At 46.0% G+C, this 15,144-nt stretch overlaps 2 protein-coding genes across 3 annotated transcripts; one reads left to right on the forward strand and one right to left on the reverse strand.

The window, feature by feature from the left end:
• Positions 1–192: 192 nt before the first annotated feature.
• si:ch1073-280e3.1 (complement factor B) lies at positions 193–7,601 on the reverse strand. Of its 2 annotated transcripts, none has more exons than XR_003979858.1 (17): positions 7,446–7,601; positions 6,553–6,650; positions 6,080–6,227; positions 5,809–5,994; positions 4,636–4,815; positions 4,297–4,541; positions 4,029–4,170; positions 3,786–3,920; positions 3,556–3,642; positions 3,340–3,477; positions 2,859–3,098; positions 2,094–2,244; positions 1,595–1,668; positions 1,313–1,404; positions 976–1,119; positions 826–875; positions 193–613 (listed from the first exon to the last, which is right to left on the reverse strand). XR_003979858.1 is itself a non-coding variant. In XM_030380576.1 (17 exons), the coding sequence occupies exons 1-17, from the start codon at positions 7,495–7,497 to the stop codon at positions 452–454; spliced, it is 2,313 nt and encodes a 770-aa protein (XP_030236436.1). In that variant the 5' UTR covers positions 7,498–7,601; the 3' UTR covers positions 193–451. The 2 variants fall into 2 exon arrangements, 1 of the variants encoding a protein (XP_030236436.1); XM_030380576.1 differs by having other exon boundaries at positions 976–1,108.
• Positions 7,602–8,107: 506 nt separating this feature from the next.
• On the forward strand, positions 8,108–15,088 carry mfrp (membrane frizzled-related protein). The gene is made up of 13 exons (XM_030380580.1): positions 8,108–8,587; positions 9,015–9,123; positions 9,223–9,354; positions 9,852–10,025; positions 10,653–10,872; positions 11,735–11,865; positions 12,187–12,312; positions 12,626–12,702; positions 12,844–12,992; positions 13,311–13,441; positions 13,590–13,724; positions 14,260–14,387; positions 14,516–15,088. Exons 1-13 carry the CDS (start codon positions 8,534–8,536, stop codon positions 14,738–14,740), a joined length of 1,791 nt encoding a protein of 596 aa, XP_030236440.1. The 5' UTR covers positions 8,108–8,533; the 3' UTR covers positions 14,741–15,088.
• The last annotated feature ends 56 nt before the right edge of the window (positions 15,089–15,144 follow it).

Consider the following 15,144-nt stretch of genomic DNA (forward strand, 5'->3'; position numbering starts at 1 on the left):
TTATGTAATAAAGTGTTTGATTTCTCAGTAGAAAAATACTAAATGTATGATTTGTATTTGTTCATGTATTTGATTTTGCGTATTCCTTTTTTTCTTTCTTTGTTTTTGAACCAATCAGTTAATTTCACTCAGCCTTTTGTGAAACAGAACACAATTCGATTTAAATTCCTTCACCAAATGCGCTCCCCTAAATAGTACAGGAGTAGAGTTTTTATTTTAATAAGAAAATAAGAAAACAAAAGCAAAGGTACGTATGCACATACAGAATACGTATCCATCGTCTCGAAGACATATTGGATATTAATGAGTTATTGTGACGGGGAGCGGTTTTGCACATTACACCAAAATGGAAAGAAAAGTAGGGCAGCAGGGTTATCTGTTCTTCATACATGCTGAAGCAATAAGGCTGCTGGCTGCTGGCATAGGGCGACAGGCCAGAGAACGACAGCCCTCAGTCTCCCAGAGGCAGGAACTCTAGCTCCTGGCCCAGGTGCTGCTTTAACCACGGCACAATGGTGAAAAGGCTGATGTGGAAGTCACGCGCATCGGCAGCAGGACGCCCACGACCTTTGCCAGAACACCGGTCTACGGTACCCCAACTCAATACCCCCACCTAGTGGTCAGAAAGAGTTGTATATAATAGGCATTCATCGAACAGGTGTAATAATATAGTACGGGTGAAAAGAGGTGTATCTGAATTATGGCACTTGCATGCCTACGGACCGTGAATAACTTCATGAGATACACCTGCTTTCAGCTTTTTTATTAGGCCTATGTGGTAAAGGGCCATAGTTAATCACCATAATATTGTGTTTCCTCGCTCACCTGAAAGTAGCGCTCCCTTTTCTTCAAGAAGAGTGAACCACCGGAATCGCCTAGAATTGTGAAGTCGATTTTGAGAGCGTTGTATTAACTGATATTCATATCGTGCTGGTGACGATCAGTAAACAGATCCCTTGCCTGTCGGGAACTTACCTTTGCAGCTGACAGGGTTTCCGGACCTGGAAGGGCCTCCAGTACAGAGGAACCGCTCGGGTACTAGCTCATCCAATGTCACGTTGTGGGCGTCTTTCAGTTCCCAGGCAGCTTTGGACACGCATGCTTGCCTCTGCAGGGAGGCTGGAGCTAGTCAATTAATTGTCTTACACCGTGATAAGACTTACATCTAAATAAAACATACATGGGGATTGCCCACATAAATAGTACAATGGCAAGTACTTTTATGGAATCTTTCGAAGTGATAAACAGCAATGACCACTGAGAGTGAGTTGTTAAGTTGGGCCAGAGATTCATCAGGGGGACACCCACTCACCTGCTCTCCAAGATGAATCAGGGTTTCCACACGTTTCGAGGTTCTGTCGATGAAGGATGCGTTAGTTTCACTGCCTGGTAGTAATTCCTTTCCTGCACACACACACACACACACACACACACACACACACACACACATAAACACAAGCGCACACAGACTGTAAAGCACACAGACTGGATCATTGAAAGGCGCTATATAAATCAAATATATATATACACAGAAGTATGTGTCAGTAGCAATGTGTTGTAGGTTCAGGTTGAAAGGTCAGTGCTCATCTCCTACTGTGCTGCTGGCATGTGGATTTGACTCGCTTCATGGCTCGGTCGGCAGCCGTAGTACACGGCAGGCAGACGGGTCTGTGGGGCCACAAACCTTTGCGTCAGCGCACTCGTAGGGTTATCCATCTGATGGCACCTTAGGGCCGATCCCCAGCCCTCTAACTACAACACACTCTGTTTCCACTTCTGTGGCTGGGTATGGTTACAGGCTTCATTGAACCAGAGGAGATTGAGATTAAAATGTTGTTTTCCAGAGCGACCAGGCAAGGAAGGAAGCAGCATCAAACAGGTGTACATCATCGTTAACAAACAACACAAAAGAGGGCTCTCATCCACAAGCAACCAGCAGCATGGTCTGAGCATACACCTATGAATCTGTTTATGTGAACGATTATTCTGCATTTACAAACACTGTCCGGTTCCAAGTTTGCATCGTTGCTCATCTGCGTTTCCGCGGACAACCCATCGGGAATTGAAGGTGACCCCCTTAAGACCGTCTTTACCTGGCCTCTGACAGAAGGGGGACGCTGGTGTTCAGCTGCACCAGAGCCACGTCAAAGTCGTAGAACTCTGACACATTTCTGTGCTTGAGGCCTTTGATGTTGAAATCTGGGTGGATGAAAATCTGACCATCCATCGTTTGCTGTTTACCACCTGCGAGGGGAAGTATGAGGTGAGTTAATTGATATGATACGTTTTTCAAGTATCAGGGAATGGATGCCCCTTATTCACCATTGTTTAAGGGGAGATAATCTGCTTTTTCGACTTTTCCCATTGCTTTAGTTATATGATGAATCTATACTTTTTATTTATTTTTCTACTACAAAAATCTAAGTCCGAGCTAGGGGGAGTATTCGCGCCCATCAAGAGTGCCCCTCAATAAGTGTGTGAAACAAGCAGAAGCCTGTTTCATGGTCAAAGTGAAAATCACAAGAGTGTGGGCGTGCTGACCAATCACAGCAGACTTGGCTACTTGGAGGGGGGCCTTAAAGCGACATGATACAAAACTGGGGCCTTTTTGCCTATTTCCTATTCATATTCTAGTAGTACCCCCCTGAAAAAGCATGATATGGGATGAAATCGCATTTCAGAGTGTAACTTGTCTCGTAGGCTAGTTGATGATTTAAGTTAAACAGGAAATGACCCCAGGAAACTGTTGTTGCTCAAGTGTGCCGAAACAGAGTTGGATAGATGAATGATATACCTTTAATTGTCCTTTGAGCAAATGCAAGAGTTAAAAGGTGGACCAGGAATGAACCAACACTTACCGTGAGTGACTTCTATCTTTTGCCTCCGTACCGCTACACTGTGCCGGGCGAAGCAGTGGGCCGCGGTCAGGATCCAGTTTGGGCTCACAACGGATCCGTAGCATTTTTCCTCTCTGCTCAGATCGGATGCAAGGATTTTAAGAGCGACGTGCCATGGCCTGGTGTATTGGCCATTTACTTTGGGATCATCGCTGTCAAGCTCTTCCTCTGCCACCCCACACTTGGTCGTCGTCTTGATTTCTAGATGCAAATCCATTGGCAATGACTCTTATGGACGGTACTTAAGAATACCGTACCGAAATTGAACCGGATCAACACTGTCTGATGGAATCACCGGATGAATGGAGGTTAAAAAGTGTCCACTTATCCACTATATATTGTGCAATGTTATGAACTATTTACAAAATAAATAAATATATATATAAAATATGTATTTGACAAAATATTGAGGCCGCAAATACAAATAAAAGAAGCACATTACTGATCATCTGGTTAAAGGCTTCTCCCAGACACTGGAGGTCTTCCAGAATGAAGATATGTTCCTCGTTCTGCTTGTGTGAGGCGATGTCATTCAGCTTTTTTTTGTTAATCCCCTTTCCGACACCAAACACGTACACGTCTGAGGACGAGTATGACGTTAGTCTAAAGTGGCGATCAGTCAGTATTCGAGTTTAAAGACGATAGTGTGATTGCATACCGAGCAGTTCCTCCAAGGTGTTGCCGCCAAAATGGGATCGTATTTTGGCAAGGGCAATCTGGGGTTCGGGACCAGTGTTGGAATTACCTAGGGAGAGATAGGGACCCTCATGTTACCATTTTACAGCACAATACATTCCGTCAGACAATGAGTTGGCCATCAATAAAACTCAATAAAAAACTAATTGAAGGGAAAAGATTTAACTTAATTTAGCAAAATAAAACCATTACCATCTGTTATTATGAGAATAACATTCTGAGTCTCCAAAAAATGATTATCCTCTCGGCCTAACTTCAGTAAAGCCATCATCTCATCTACTCTATGCAGTCCTGCAAAGAGATTGGTCCCTATTTTGTCCCCGTGATCTGCAGATGAAAAAAAGAAAGAATTCACAAACATGAACCAGTGGTGCATGCAGCAATTGACAACGTCCGGACACAATACAATCCCACATTGCGTTAGGGCTGTCCTACCTTTGGGGTCAAACTTCTCTATTTCCTCAATGACAAGTTGAGCATCGGCACTTATGAAGGTATCTATGATGGTCACAATGTCTATAGCCTCGCTGGCGTAAGAAACCACATGGATCTTCATCTGGACATCAAAGCTGTCCAGCTACAGGGGAGGAGTAGAGAAATATTGGTGATTATATTTTGGTTGTTTTTGGTGCAATGCGTTGTGAGTCCAATGTAGTTTTCCCTGCCCTCTAAAGGGGTGATATTGAGCTGTGAGTGTACAGACCTTCCTGATGAGACTGATAGCAGACTGTCTGACTTTGTCGAAGCTTTCGACCAGGCTGCCGGATGTATCCAGTAAGATGTAGATGTTCAACCGACTGTGATCCTCAACGATGATCATTCGCCCGTAGCCCTCTTGAAGGACGCTTTGTGGGGGGGGGATCTCTGGTGGAAGAGCTTCAATAACCCCTGACAGGGAGCCGATCATTAAGGCTGCCACGGTACTGGGGCTGTCGAAGCCATTGTAGGCTGCATAGAAGTTTTATATGATCAACAACATTGATAACCAACAAGAGTTCTCACCACCATCATCATCATCATCTGGGAGGTCTCTCGCCCTTACCCTGGCATCGTGGGGCTGAGCCGGTCCACTCCCTGCTTAAGAGACAGACACGCTGGCTCGAACCCAGCAGGTCCAGACCTGCCTGGCAACGATAGGTTAGTGTGTCCCCCACCTGGAACCGGGACCCTGACCTCAAGGCCCCCGCTGGGACGCCTGGGTCGTTGCAGGCATCAACTACATCTAAATAAACCAAACGCAAATAAAAAACAAATTTGTTTTGGTGTTGACATTTGGACATGGCTTTTAAAATAAATCTAAAAAAGGATTACAGATTATTAATATTAACCCACTTGCTCCATTAAAAGGTTTAGAGAAAAGGGGTGTAGTTGGATCATGCATGTACGTGAAAAGCTGATTCTCTGTGTAGTGCTATTGTAACGCTTGAAAAACGTATTTCTTACGGTCAACTCGGGTCGATATATACTAATATACAGACAAATACACCTGATTAATCGCTTGAATTTAAGTACTATCATAGCCTTTTTTTACCGTGAGGTACCAGACACATTCATACCAGAGGCCACTGAACACACAGTATGTTGTTTGTGTGCTGGAATGAGGTGTTGTGAGGCTGTTTGTAGTATTTGGTTCAATTCTCTTAAATTCTGATAAAATAAATAAATAAAATCAAAATCAAATGAATCAAATGCTCTGACATAAAGTGGAAAATAAAACTGTATATCTGGCAGTCACAGGCCTGACCAATCATTTAATTTGGCCCGAATGAAATTATTGGATGGCCTACCTGTCTGTCTACCTACCTCCCCAGCTGTACACTCATTGCACATGACCAGAGCCTTCCATAAGGCCATGCAGACATGATGGTAAAGCGAGCAAACTAGTCAACGTGCTTTGGGGGAAGGGCCTGAAGGGAGGGCTGAGATTCTTTGTGTTCATTCTTTCTGGTCAATTTTAAAACCTAGCTTCCCCGACTGGTTTCTCAGAATTGCCTACCCTAGCATCAATCATTTATTTTTATGCTGTATCCCAGAGATACACATTCTAGGTTCCGATGGCAAAAATCATCCCTATACACATTGAAACCATCTGGATTTTGCAAATTGATTCAACTCATAGGTGAAATCCTGGCTTAGTCAAGGCAAGGAGCAAAATGTGGAGGGAATTCTGAATAAAACATTCACAAATTCAGTTTCTATGTTCAGCCATCCTGACCATTGTTGTCACAAATAGGGCTGGTTCCGGTCCACTCCAGAGAGACGGTGCAGGTCCTGCTTGCTGAGCCAGAGAGGGTCAACCCTCCAAGGCAGGAAAAGTTCTGCATAGTCCCTGGACGGAACCACTGGTCCCTCGGCCAGAAGTCCCCATTATCCAGCTGGAGCTGGCCGGGGCACACTCTCTCTGGAAGAGGAAGAGTGGGAGAGAGAGTGAGTGACACGTTAGAACCCATACCAAAGGCATCTTCCTTCAGAAATCAGAGATTTACCTTTGCATGTTGCCCGTGTCACTAGTCTGCCATTCGCTGATGTCATGGTTGACCAATCCCCCTCATCATCACATAGCCTATGGCTAACAGGGAAAGGGTCGTATCCGTGGGCACAGTGATAGGTCAGCACACTCCCATACAACCCTCCCTAAAATGGGAACATTCATAATTCGTTACACTACCTTGCTACAATCCAATTATTACGTATTTGCAAAAAGATGATGAATTGTATTTGATGTTGATCCACATTTCCCATATACATCAAATTGATATATAATTTTATATCACAATTTCTTAATACTATACATTATGTACTATTTAGAATTATTGTTAATTATAAACCTAAAAGATTTTCTTGTAATGAAAACCTTCTTATGTAGCTTCATTGTAGATAACATCTCTTCATTTTAGAAATCGACGCAGCAGATTGTGTTAACCGTTATCGTCTAAATCACTTGTAAGCGGGCATCTACCTGTGAGTAGGACACATGGCCCCCTCTGATGGTCTCTTCAGTGGAGCATAGAGGATCGCTGTCTTCATAGTCCCCGTAGTCCACCTCCTGCATGCACACTACACACAAGCACACGCACGCACATACAAGCAAACACACACACAGGCACACACACGCACACACACACACACACACACACACACACACACACACACACACACACACACACACACACACACACACACACACACACACACACACACACACACACAGGGTAAGTAAAACCAAACTAAAATAAAGGCAAAAATGACAGTACATCATCAGATTACAAGAGACAAGGAGATTGGGACCACTGCTAGCACAGAGAACTCAGGTCATGCCCTCGATATTTTCCTTTGTTATGCCTTCAAAACGTATATTATGTTGCCGTTCCAACATCAAGTAGCCCACTATCACCTCAGGTTTCCATACCATGAATTCAAACAAAGCCCATTGAAACAATGATAGATTTAAAAATTACAAAATTACACAACTCTAAGAAGGACAACTTGGCTGATGAAGGGAGCTACTGGTTTCCTCTTCCCGGACTCATATGCCATCTGCCACCTGCTCAAGCATACAACTGTAGGTCGCAATTGAACAATGTATTAATTAATAATCATAATTGTTGTACATATTGATTGTTGCTGATAAATAGATAGAGGTCCACCTCAGCTTATCACCTATAAATAATGAAGCCAACTGACAGAAGGTTTAATATCAGCTGGAAAACATTTCTGGTGTGGTGTCACTTAGGGGCACAGGAGCCGGACGGATGGCGATGTGGGGCACAAAATATAAATAAACAACGTATGGAAACAGAGGTATATTGGTCTCTGCATCAAAGTGACACAGAGATATACACTCCTACTCACCCTCTGGGATGGACAGGAGCAGGAGGACGCTCCACAGTGGCCCCGTCAACATGGCTACGCTCTGGTGTGTTCAGTAGGAGAGAGCCCTGTTACTGTCCTGAGCCAGATGCCTGCTGCACTATTTCACCACTATGTTACCCCGACGCAGGGAGGTTGAGCAACTCAGGAAATCAAAGTGACACACTCTGCCCTTTCAGTTATGATTTCTCCTTACTTTTATCCATTTCTGAGAATATTTAAAACGATCACTTCCTAAAATGATAAGTTCTGGATTCCTGCCATGTTGATACACTCAACCCTTTTGTTTATGTTTCACACTTTCATGTGTTTATAAAATAGAGGCCAATTTTTTTATGCTTTCAGGACCATCAGAATACACCAATTATTTGTATTGTTGACTTTACTGTGTAGAAGTGGATTTGTTTGGTTTGGAAGGTTCTTGGAAGGTTCGGAAAAGCAACTCTTACTGAGTCTGAAGTTGTATGCATGGCTATGTAGTGTGTGTGTGTGTGTGTGGGGGGGGGGCGGGGATAAATGGCATTGGTTACTATGATATGGGTATGGGTAATAGCCCTGGGCCTCTCTCCCCCTCCCCCTTGCCTCTCCCCCGAACCCCCTCCATAATACCCCCATAGTTTCTTCTCTGTGCTCAGTGGCCTCAGCTGACTTGGCTTTGCGGAGCACGATGGAATGTAATACTGGTGGCTTCACCTCCAGACGTAACACCAGCCCATCAGGCTTCGCTCACCAACCTCTGAGAGTAAAAAAAACACAGAGACATAAATGTGGGTGCTTTGAGGATTTTTTCTAACCTTTTTCTTAAAATATCTTGTTGTGAAGCTTAGATTCCAATAGTTTTTCCAGTTTTTCAGTTCAGAGCAGATTTTAATGGAGCCTGACAAAACCTTGAGTGCTACGATCATAGAAGCGAGGCAGTGAGATTTTGGACAAAAATGTGACAATTCCAGAATCAATTGTGGCGACTTTAACAGCATCAGCTCACGGACCGATGCCGGGCTACATGCTGATGTGCTCGGTCCTGCATTCTGTGTAGCCCATGGGAACTTTGAAGAGGACTCTAAAGTAACATGTCGGATCTCAGCCAAGTAGCCGTGTACTCTGACTCCAGGGACATCTACAAGGTGAGTGAGTACGATTGTAGTGGATGTCCTGATGTCCACGGAGAAGCTGCTTCACTGGGCTGAGTCGTAGAACTAGGCTCCATGGTCTTTGGGAATGATACTCTACATGTTCCTCCAAATAAATCCTTTTGAATATATTTTAATGCACAATTTATGTCATTTTAGTCATTGGTGAATCCTACCATGTATGTAGGAATTGTATTTTATGTATTTGTATTTGTTTGTGGATGTATCTTTTATTGTTCTTTTTTTGTAAATGTAAACAGGACTCCCTTGTTAAAGAGCTTATAATCTCTATCAGACTTTCTGTTAAAATATGGTAAAATAAAAAATTGTTCTTAAGAGTCTAGAATGTCTGTTGAATGCAAGATTTGTAATTGTTTATTTGAAGGACATTAACGAAAGGTTAATTTTGTGTTTACCTCAGAATGTGTTCTGCAACCCTGCGTTTGAGCTGGAGGGAGAGCAGGAGAACATTGTGGAGGGGTATAGGACCAGCTCATCCACCCCTGAACCCATCAAACCCCCTGCCTCCTGTGAGTCCGCCATTGAAACCTCCGAGCTAATTTCAAATGTGTTCTGCTTGCAGTGAGGGTACAGCAGCACCTGTATTCATGCATGTTTTGGCGGGCCAGGCCGGGGCCTGTTGGGTGCCTGTGCAATGCGTCTCAGGAGTCCGGCCGGCAGCTGGGGGGCCCTCCTGGTCTGTGCAGCGGTGTTGTTCCTGGTGGCGGCCATGGGCCTAGCACTGGCTCTCATTCTCACCCGTGAGTTCCCTGCAACACATAGTCTGACTATTATTGTTGTAGCCCTCATCCCCAGATGACCGTGTCCATTATTTCCTTAACATGTATTTGCTAAATCTGTGCTATTTTAAAGCGCTGACACGAAATATCCCACATCTAAAGAAATGTGGAAAACCCCTTGTTCCCTTTTGCACGCTCTCTCTCTCTCTCTCTCTCTCTCTCTCTCTCTCTCTCTCTCTCTCTCTCTCTCTCTCTCTCTCTCTCTCCCTCTCTCTCTCTCTCTCTCTCTCTCTCTCTCTCACTCTCTCTCCCTCTCTCTTTCTCTCTCTCTCTCTTTCTCTCTCTCTCTCTCTCTCTCTCTCTCTCTCTCTCTCCCTCTCCCTCTCTCTCTCTCTCTCTCCCCCTCTCATTCTCTCTCTCTCTCTCTCTCTCTCTCTCTCTCTCTCTCTCTCTCTCTCTCTCTCTCTCTCTCTCTCTCTCTCTCTCTCTCTCTCCCTCTCTCTCTCTCCCTGCCCTAGAGATGAACAGGCCGGCTGTGGAGGGACCGGCGTCGTCCACCAGTCCCCTGGACCTGCTGAGTGGAGCTGAGGTGTCCCACACCCTGCCCAACCTGACTTGCAACAGTAGTCATAGCGACGGCACCACAATGGCCACGCCACCCTCTTCGACCACGCAGCCCGCGCTCCAAACACGTAAGGCTTCCCCCAGTCAGAGGCCGAGCACTGCTCGTCTGATGGGGACGCCGACCGTAGGCGGGGGAACCGAGACTGAGGGGAACGTACATTACAGAGTCGATACAGTCAAAAATAGCCCGAATATTGAAACAATCAGCCCAATCTGGGCTGATTGTTCCGCTATTCTGGCTATTTCTGAATGCCTTATGTGGTTTATCTTTTATCCAAAAAGGTATAATGCTAGATTCGTATCAAACACAGCGTTAAAGGTCCCGTGACATGACACCAGGTGTGGTGTGATTAGCTGTTACCACACCTGGTGGCATGTCACGGGACCTTTAATTGCTGTTTTGGATCGTTTTAAATTAGAGCCAGGGGACATGATAGCCAGCCAGCCAGACAGCCAGTGAGGAGGTTTAATTCATGCGCTAGCTGTTGCGGTCAATAACCGCTGTTGTGGTTAGTGACCTACCACTGATAAGGTCTATCAGTGACCTTATGAGTGACTTATTAGCCCTGTTTTGGTGTCTTGTTCCTCAGTGTTATCTTCAACACGCCTCTTTCTCTCCCCCTCTCTCATTGCGACAGTGCTCTCACGACTTCCTCAGCCCTTCTCCTTACCGCTGTTTTCTGTACCGCTTTCAGGATGCGGGGGAGTGCTTTCTGACACAGAAGGGAGTTTCAGTTCTCCTAACCACCCGGGCTCGTACCCGCCCGACGTGCTGTGTGTGTGGGTGATCCGGGTGCCCCCCCCGCACGTGGTGCAGGTCCACGTGTCCTCGCTGAGCGTGGAGGGGCCCTCCCCCTGCCTGTTTGACTGGCTGGAGGTGCAGGAGCGGGGGGACCAGGCCGATGTGATCACCAGGTAGTTGGAGGGAGAGCCTGGAGAGCTCCAACCTAGAAGAGACAGACGGAGGACCTTCTGAAATTTGCCTGAAATGAAGGAGACTAGTTGGGAATTAGTTTGAACTGATTTTTTCAACTATGAGAGGATCTGTTTGATGGTGGTCCATTATGACTTAATGGATAATTAAAGATACAATGGGAACTAAAATTAACATCAATCTATGGGGAAAGAGCTTTCTCAATATTATTTTGTGAAAAGAATGACAATCCGTTTTTAATTTGAAATCATTCAAATTGAAAACAGCCTTCAGAACCTCACAATTCTCACCGGTCGGTAAATTGAAATTATTGTTGAGTGCGAGGTGGGTCGATCATTAGCAATACAAACTCCATCAAACTGTACAGACGTAAGGTATTCGATGTTACATTAAATTATCGATAGGGGGCAGCAGAGGCCTATTGCACTGAGACAAATACATTTATGCAAAGATGTTTAAAGAAGGCTTTTTTGCAGATTTTGCAAAATGTGAATCTGGTGATTTCACCACAATCAGCGCTGGGCCATAGCTGTTGTTTATGACCAATACGAAAGAAAAAAAACGGAAGATAGTTTTTTTTCATTCGATAGAGATGAATTTAGAGTCATCATCTATATCTGTTAGTTAATCACAGATGTATCCGTATAAATAGGCATAAGGAATAAGTTGTTGCAGTCAAAATCTCTATAGTTTTCACGTTACAAAAATGTTCACAGAAAGATCTGTGTTCCATTGTTGACAATTGGAAGGGGTCTTTATTAGTTTTAACATTTATACCCTCTCCCTGTCCTCTCCTCTTGTCCTCTCCTTCCCCTGTCCTCCCTTCTCTCTCCCCCGCTGTAGGCTCTGTGGTAACGTGGCTCCCCCAACGTTCAACACCAACAAAAGCTCAGTCTGGGTGACCTTCCACTCAGACAGCATAATAGCAGGCAGTGGCTTCACCGTACAGTACAGAGCCATACTCCCTGGGCACCGTATGTGTGTGTGTGTGTGTGTGTGTGTGTGTGTGTGTGTGTGTGTGTGTGTGTGTGTGTGTGTGTGTGTGTGTGTGTGTGTGTGTGTGCGTGTACATGCTTAAGTGTGTGCGTGCATGTCTGTGTGTGTGTTTGTCTGTGCGTGCACACATTTCAATTTAGTTTTGCAAGATTTCTAAAATATTTAACATAACATATTCAACATGTTATTATTTCTAAAATAAAAACATAAGTGTGTGTGTGTGTGTGTGTGTGTGTGTGCGTGTGTGTGTGTGTGTGTGTGTGTGTGTGTGTGTGTGCGGGTGTCCACATCCTTCTCAGAGAGCTGCTCCAGAGAAGAGTTCATGTGTGACGGCGGCCGCTGTCTGCTCTCAATGTCGTTGTGTGACGGACTGCCCCACTGCCGCGACCAAACTGACGAGGCCAACTGCAGCCAGAAGCACAAGGGTGAGGGCGGCTGTAGGTCTCGAACCCAGGAATGTATTTGTTTGATACAAGATATATAAAGCTGTTTTTGAGGTTGCCCAAACAGCAAGTATGGATTATCGGTTACTGTTAATAGGTCTTCAGGATGCTCTCTTGTCAAGATGTTTTTCTAGAATTTTGCTTCAAATTTGCGCTGTTATCTGCAGTTGTAGCGTAGCATAAACAAGGTGGCAATATCTGTTGGTAGCTGAGCTGGGAAGAAATCTCTTGATTCGATTGGATCTGTAGGACATGTTGAGCGATAATCAAGGGGCATGTGCTCTTTGTTGAACAGAGTGTGGGGGGCAGAAGACGGACCCTCATGGATCCATCGCCAGCCCAAACCACCCCAGGCTTTACCCCCACCAACAGGTATCCTCCACTGCTCTCTCAGCCTGCTTCAAGTCGTCTCAAGCTCCATGGCCTTACGGGCTCATATACTGTAGCTGTGTCACCATTGCTCACGTGCTGCCGCTAACACACACATGCACATGTTCTCTGTCTCTTGGTCAGTTGTGCACTTGGCGTATATCTGCGGAGCAGGGTCATGTGATCAGGCTGAGCTTCAGGAACTTCAGCCTGGAGACCCAGGATGTGTGCGAGTTTGATTACGTCGAGGTCCACGACAGTGCAGCCGCTGGAGCGGGTCGGGTCCTGGGCAGGTGTGTGTGTGTCCGTGTGTGAGAGTGTGCGTGTGTGTATGCATGTGTATATGTGTGTGCATGTGCGCGTTTGTGTTTGTGTATGTGCATCCGTGTACGCGTGTGTGTGAGTGTGTGTGCTTTGGTCCTCCCTCAGTCCCAATGTTCCCAGGGCTGTGGTTTATACAACAAAAGTCCTGTTTTCAGTCCACGTGTAAAAAGAACTGTTAATCTTCTTATCTGCTCTAGTCTTATGTAACTAAGGTTTGGTTCTAATCTAACCTATTTGGTTCGTTTTCTCAAGTTCTTTTGTTGGTTTTGCCAACCACCGCACCTCAGGTTCTGTGGAACCAGCCTCCCCCCTCACCTGACCTCCTCGGGGCCCGAGATGACCGTGGTGTTCGTGGCAGACGAAGGGGTGGCCGACAGCGGCTTCAACGCCACATATCAGGCCGTGTCCCTGGCAGACAGTCAGTTGGTCCTCACTGGGGCCTCTGTTCATCTCCCCCCACCACTTCGTCCCGCTGTGTCTCTCCTCCTTCAGTTCCTCTTCAGATCGTCCCTCCAGTGCTAGCACACATTTCAACCTCCTCCTTGTCCTCCTTTTCTTCCAATCAGCGACGTGCGGCCCCCAGCAGCTGGCCTGCAGCTCCGGGGAGTGTCTGCACCGGGACCTGCTGTGTGACGGCTGGAGCGACTGCCCCGACGGAGCCGACGAGCACGGCTGCGGCAACTCCACCTTTCCCTCCTTCAGTGAGTCTGTCCTCATCCACCGCCCATCTCTTTGGTCCTGCGTGTGTGTGTGTGTGTGTGTGTGCGTGTGGTGTGCGCGTGTGTTAAACAGCCTGGCTCTGTGTTGATATAATAGCCATCTTTTAAAGTATTTATTTGTAAATCAGAGATAAACATGAGATGTGAAAGTTAATGTGTCAGGGTCTATGAAGGAATTTGAATGAATTATGGGGTGTGTGTATAAAACACGAACCAACCAAATTTCACTAATCACAGAATGAAAGAAACTCCAAGGACACAGCGGACATAGTAATGTGCTCACCAGCCTAAGACCTAAACTTAACCATCTCTAACCTGAACATTATTAGTGTTAAGATTGACACTGTGTTTGACAGCTCTTTGTAAAGGGTCAATGACCTGCCAGGGAGAAAGCTTTCAAATCCCCCTGGTCAGCATCAGGTGCATACGGCGCATATACCCAAGCATGCCAACAACCGAAACAAGAAGGTGTGTGTGTGTGTGTGTGTGTGTAATACTGGTTCACCTGCCCTGCCAGCGTCTTCGTGTGAACTCATCGAGGTGGAGATGTGCCAGGGCCTCAGCTACAACCTCACCTCCTTCCCCAACATCTGGCTGTCCATCTCTGACCAGAGGCAGGCGGCCACGCTGCTGCGTCAGTACCGGGTGAGCCCCACGTAACCCTATCTTACTACAGTAGCTCAGGAGGTAGAGCGGGTTGACTTCAGCAAAATCCCCTCTATGTAAACGTCTCTCCTTCTCGTTCTCCTCCGTGCCCCCTCCCCTCCCGGAAGGTGCTGATGGAGCTGGCGTGCTACAAGCCCCTAAGGCGGCTGGTGTGCGGCCTGTTCCTGCCACAGTGCAGCCCCCAGGGCGGCGTGCTCCAGCCCTGCCGCTCCGTCTGCTCAGGGGCCGAGAAGCAGTGCGGCCCGGCCCTGGATCTCATCCCCCTCAGTTGGCCCTTCAACTGCCTCCTGCTGCCCGACTCCCAGGACCCAATGGAGTGTTCCACGCCGTGACGAAGGGAGGGAAAATAAGCCGTACAACGACGAGGTTCCTCAAAGAACAACAGATTGATTCCCCCTGGGATTACCATGATTTTCTCTGGCTCTTTCGGAGATCCTGGGAACCCGCAGTCAACACTGTGTTTCTTAGGACCTGGGTATTGCTAAGAAAAAGAGGCAAACAAACCATATTTTGTTCACTGGATAGAGGACATGCAAGGTTAATATGTTGGCCAGATGACAGCCGATTGCTCAAATGTATGTGTAATATATTTTGAGTAGGACCGGTTTTACCTTTGGTTTCATCTTTGATTTGACATGATTCTGACTGACTGTGCTGAATGAGTTTTCTGAAATTATGTTTATTTGTAAGCTACGATTTCTATTGAAATTGTTAGCCGTTAAAAAATTACTGCTAC

The sequence above is a fragment of the Gadus morhua genome, chromosome 16, assembly GCF_902167405.1.
Source record: "Gadus morhua chromosome 16, gadMor3.0, whole genome shotgun sequence".
Taxonomy (NCBI): domain Eukaryota; kingdom Metazoa; phylum Chordata; class Actinopteri; order Gadiformes; family Gadidae; genus Gadus; species Gadus morhua.

Excerpts from the sequence above, each read along its gene's own strand:
- si:ch1073-280e3.1 (XM_030380576.1), bottom strand. The coding sequence starts at position 7,497 with ATGTTGACGGGGCCACTGTGGAGCGTCCTCCTGCTCCTGTCCATCCCA. Across the intron at positions 6,228-6,552 it reads GCCATGTGTCCTACTCACAG|GGAGGGTTGTATGGGAGTGT; the intron begins GTAGATGCCCGC and ends TTCCCATTTTAG. Across the intron at positions 4,542-4,635 it reads CTCAGCCCCACGATGCCAGG|CCTACAATGGCTTCGACAGC; the intron begins GTAAGGGCGAGA and ends ACTTCTATGCAG.
- mfrp (XM_030380580.1), top strand. The coding sequence starts at position 8,534 with ATGTCGGATCTCAGCCAAGTAGCCGTGTACTCTGACTCCAGGGACATC. Across the intron at positions 10,026-10,652 it reads GCAGCCCGCGCTCCAAACAC|GATGCGGGGGAGTGCTTTCT; the intron begins GTAAGGCTTCCC and ends TACCGCTTTCAG. Across the intron at positions 13,725-14,259 it reads CTCCACCTTTCCCTCCTTCA|CGTCTTCGTGTGAACTCATC; the intron begins GTGAGTCTGTCC and ends CTGCCCTGCCAG.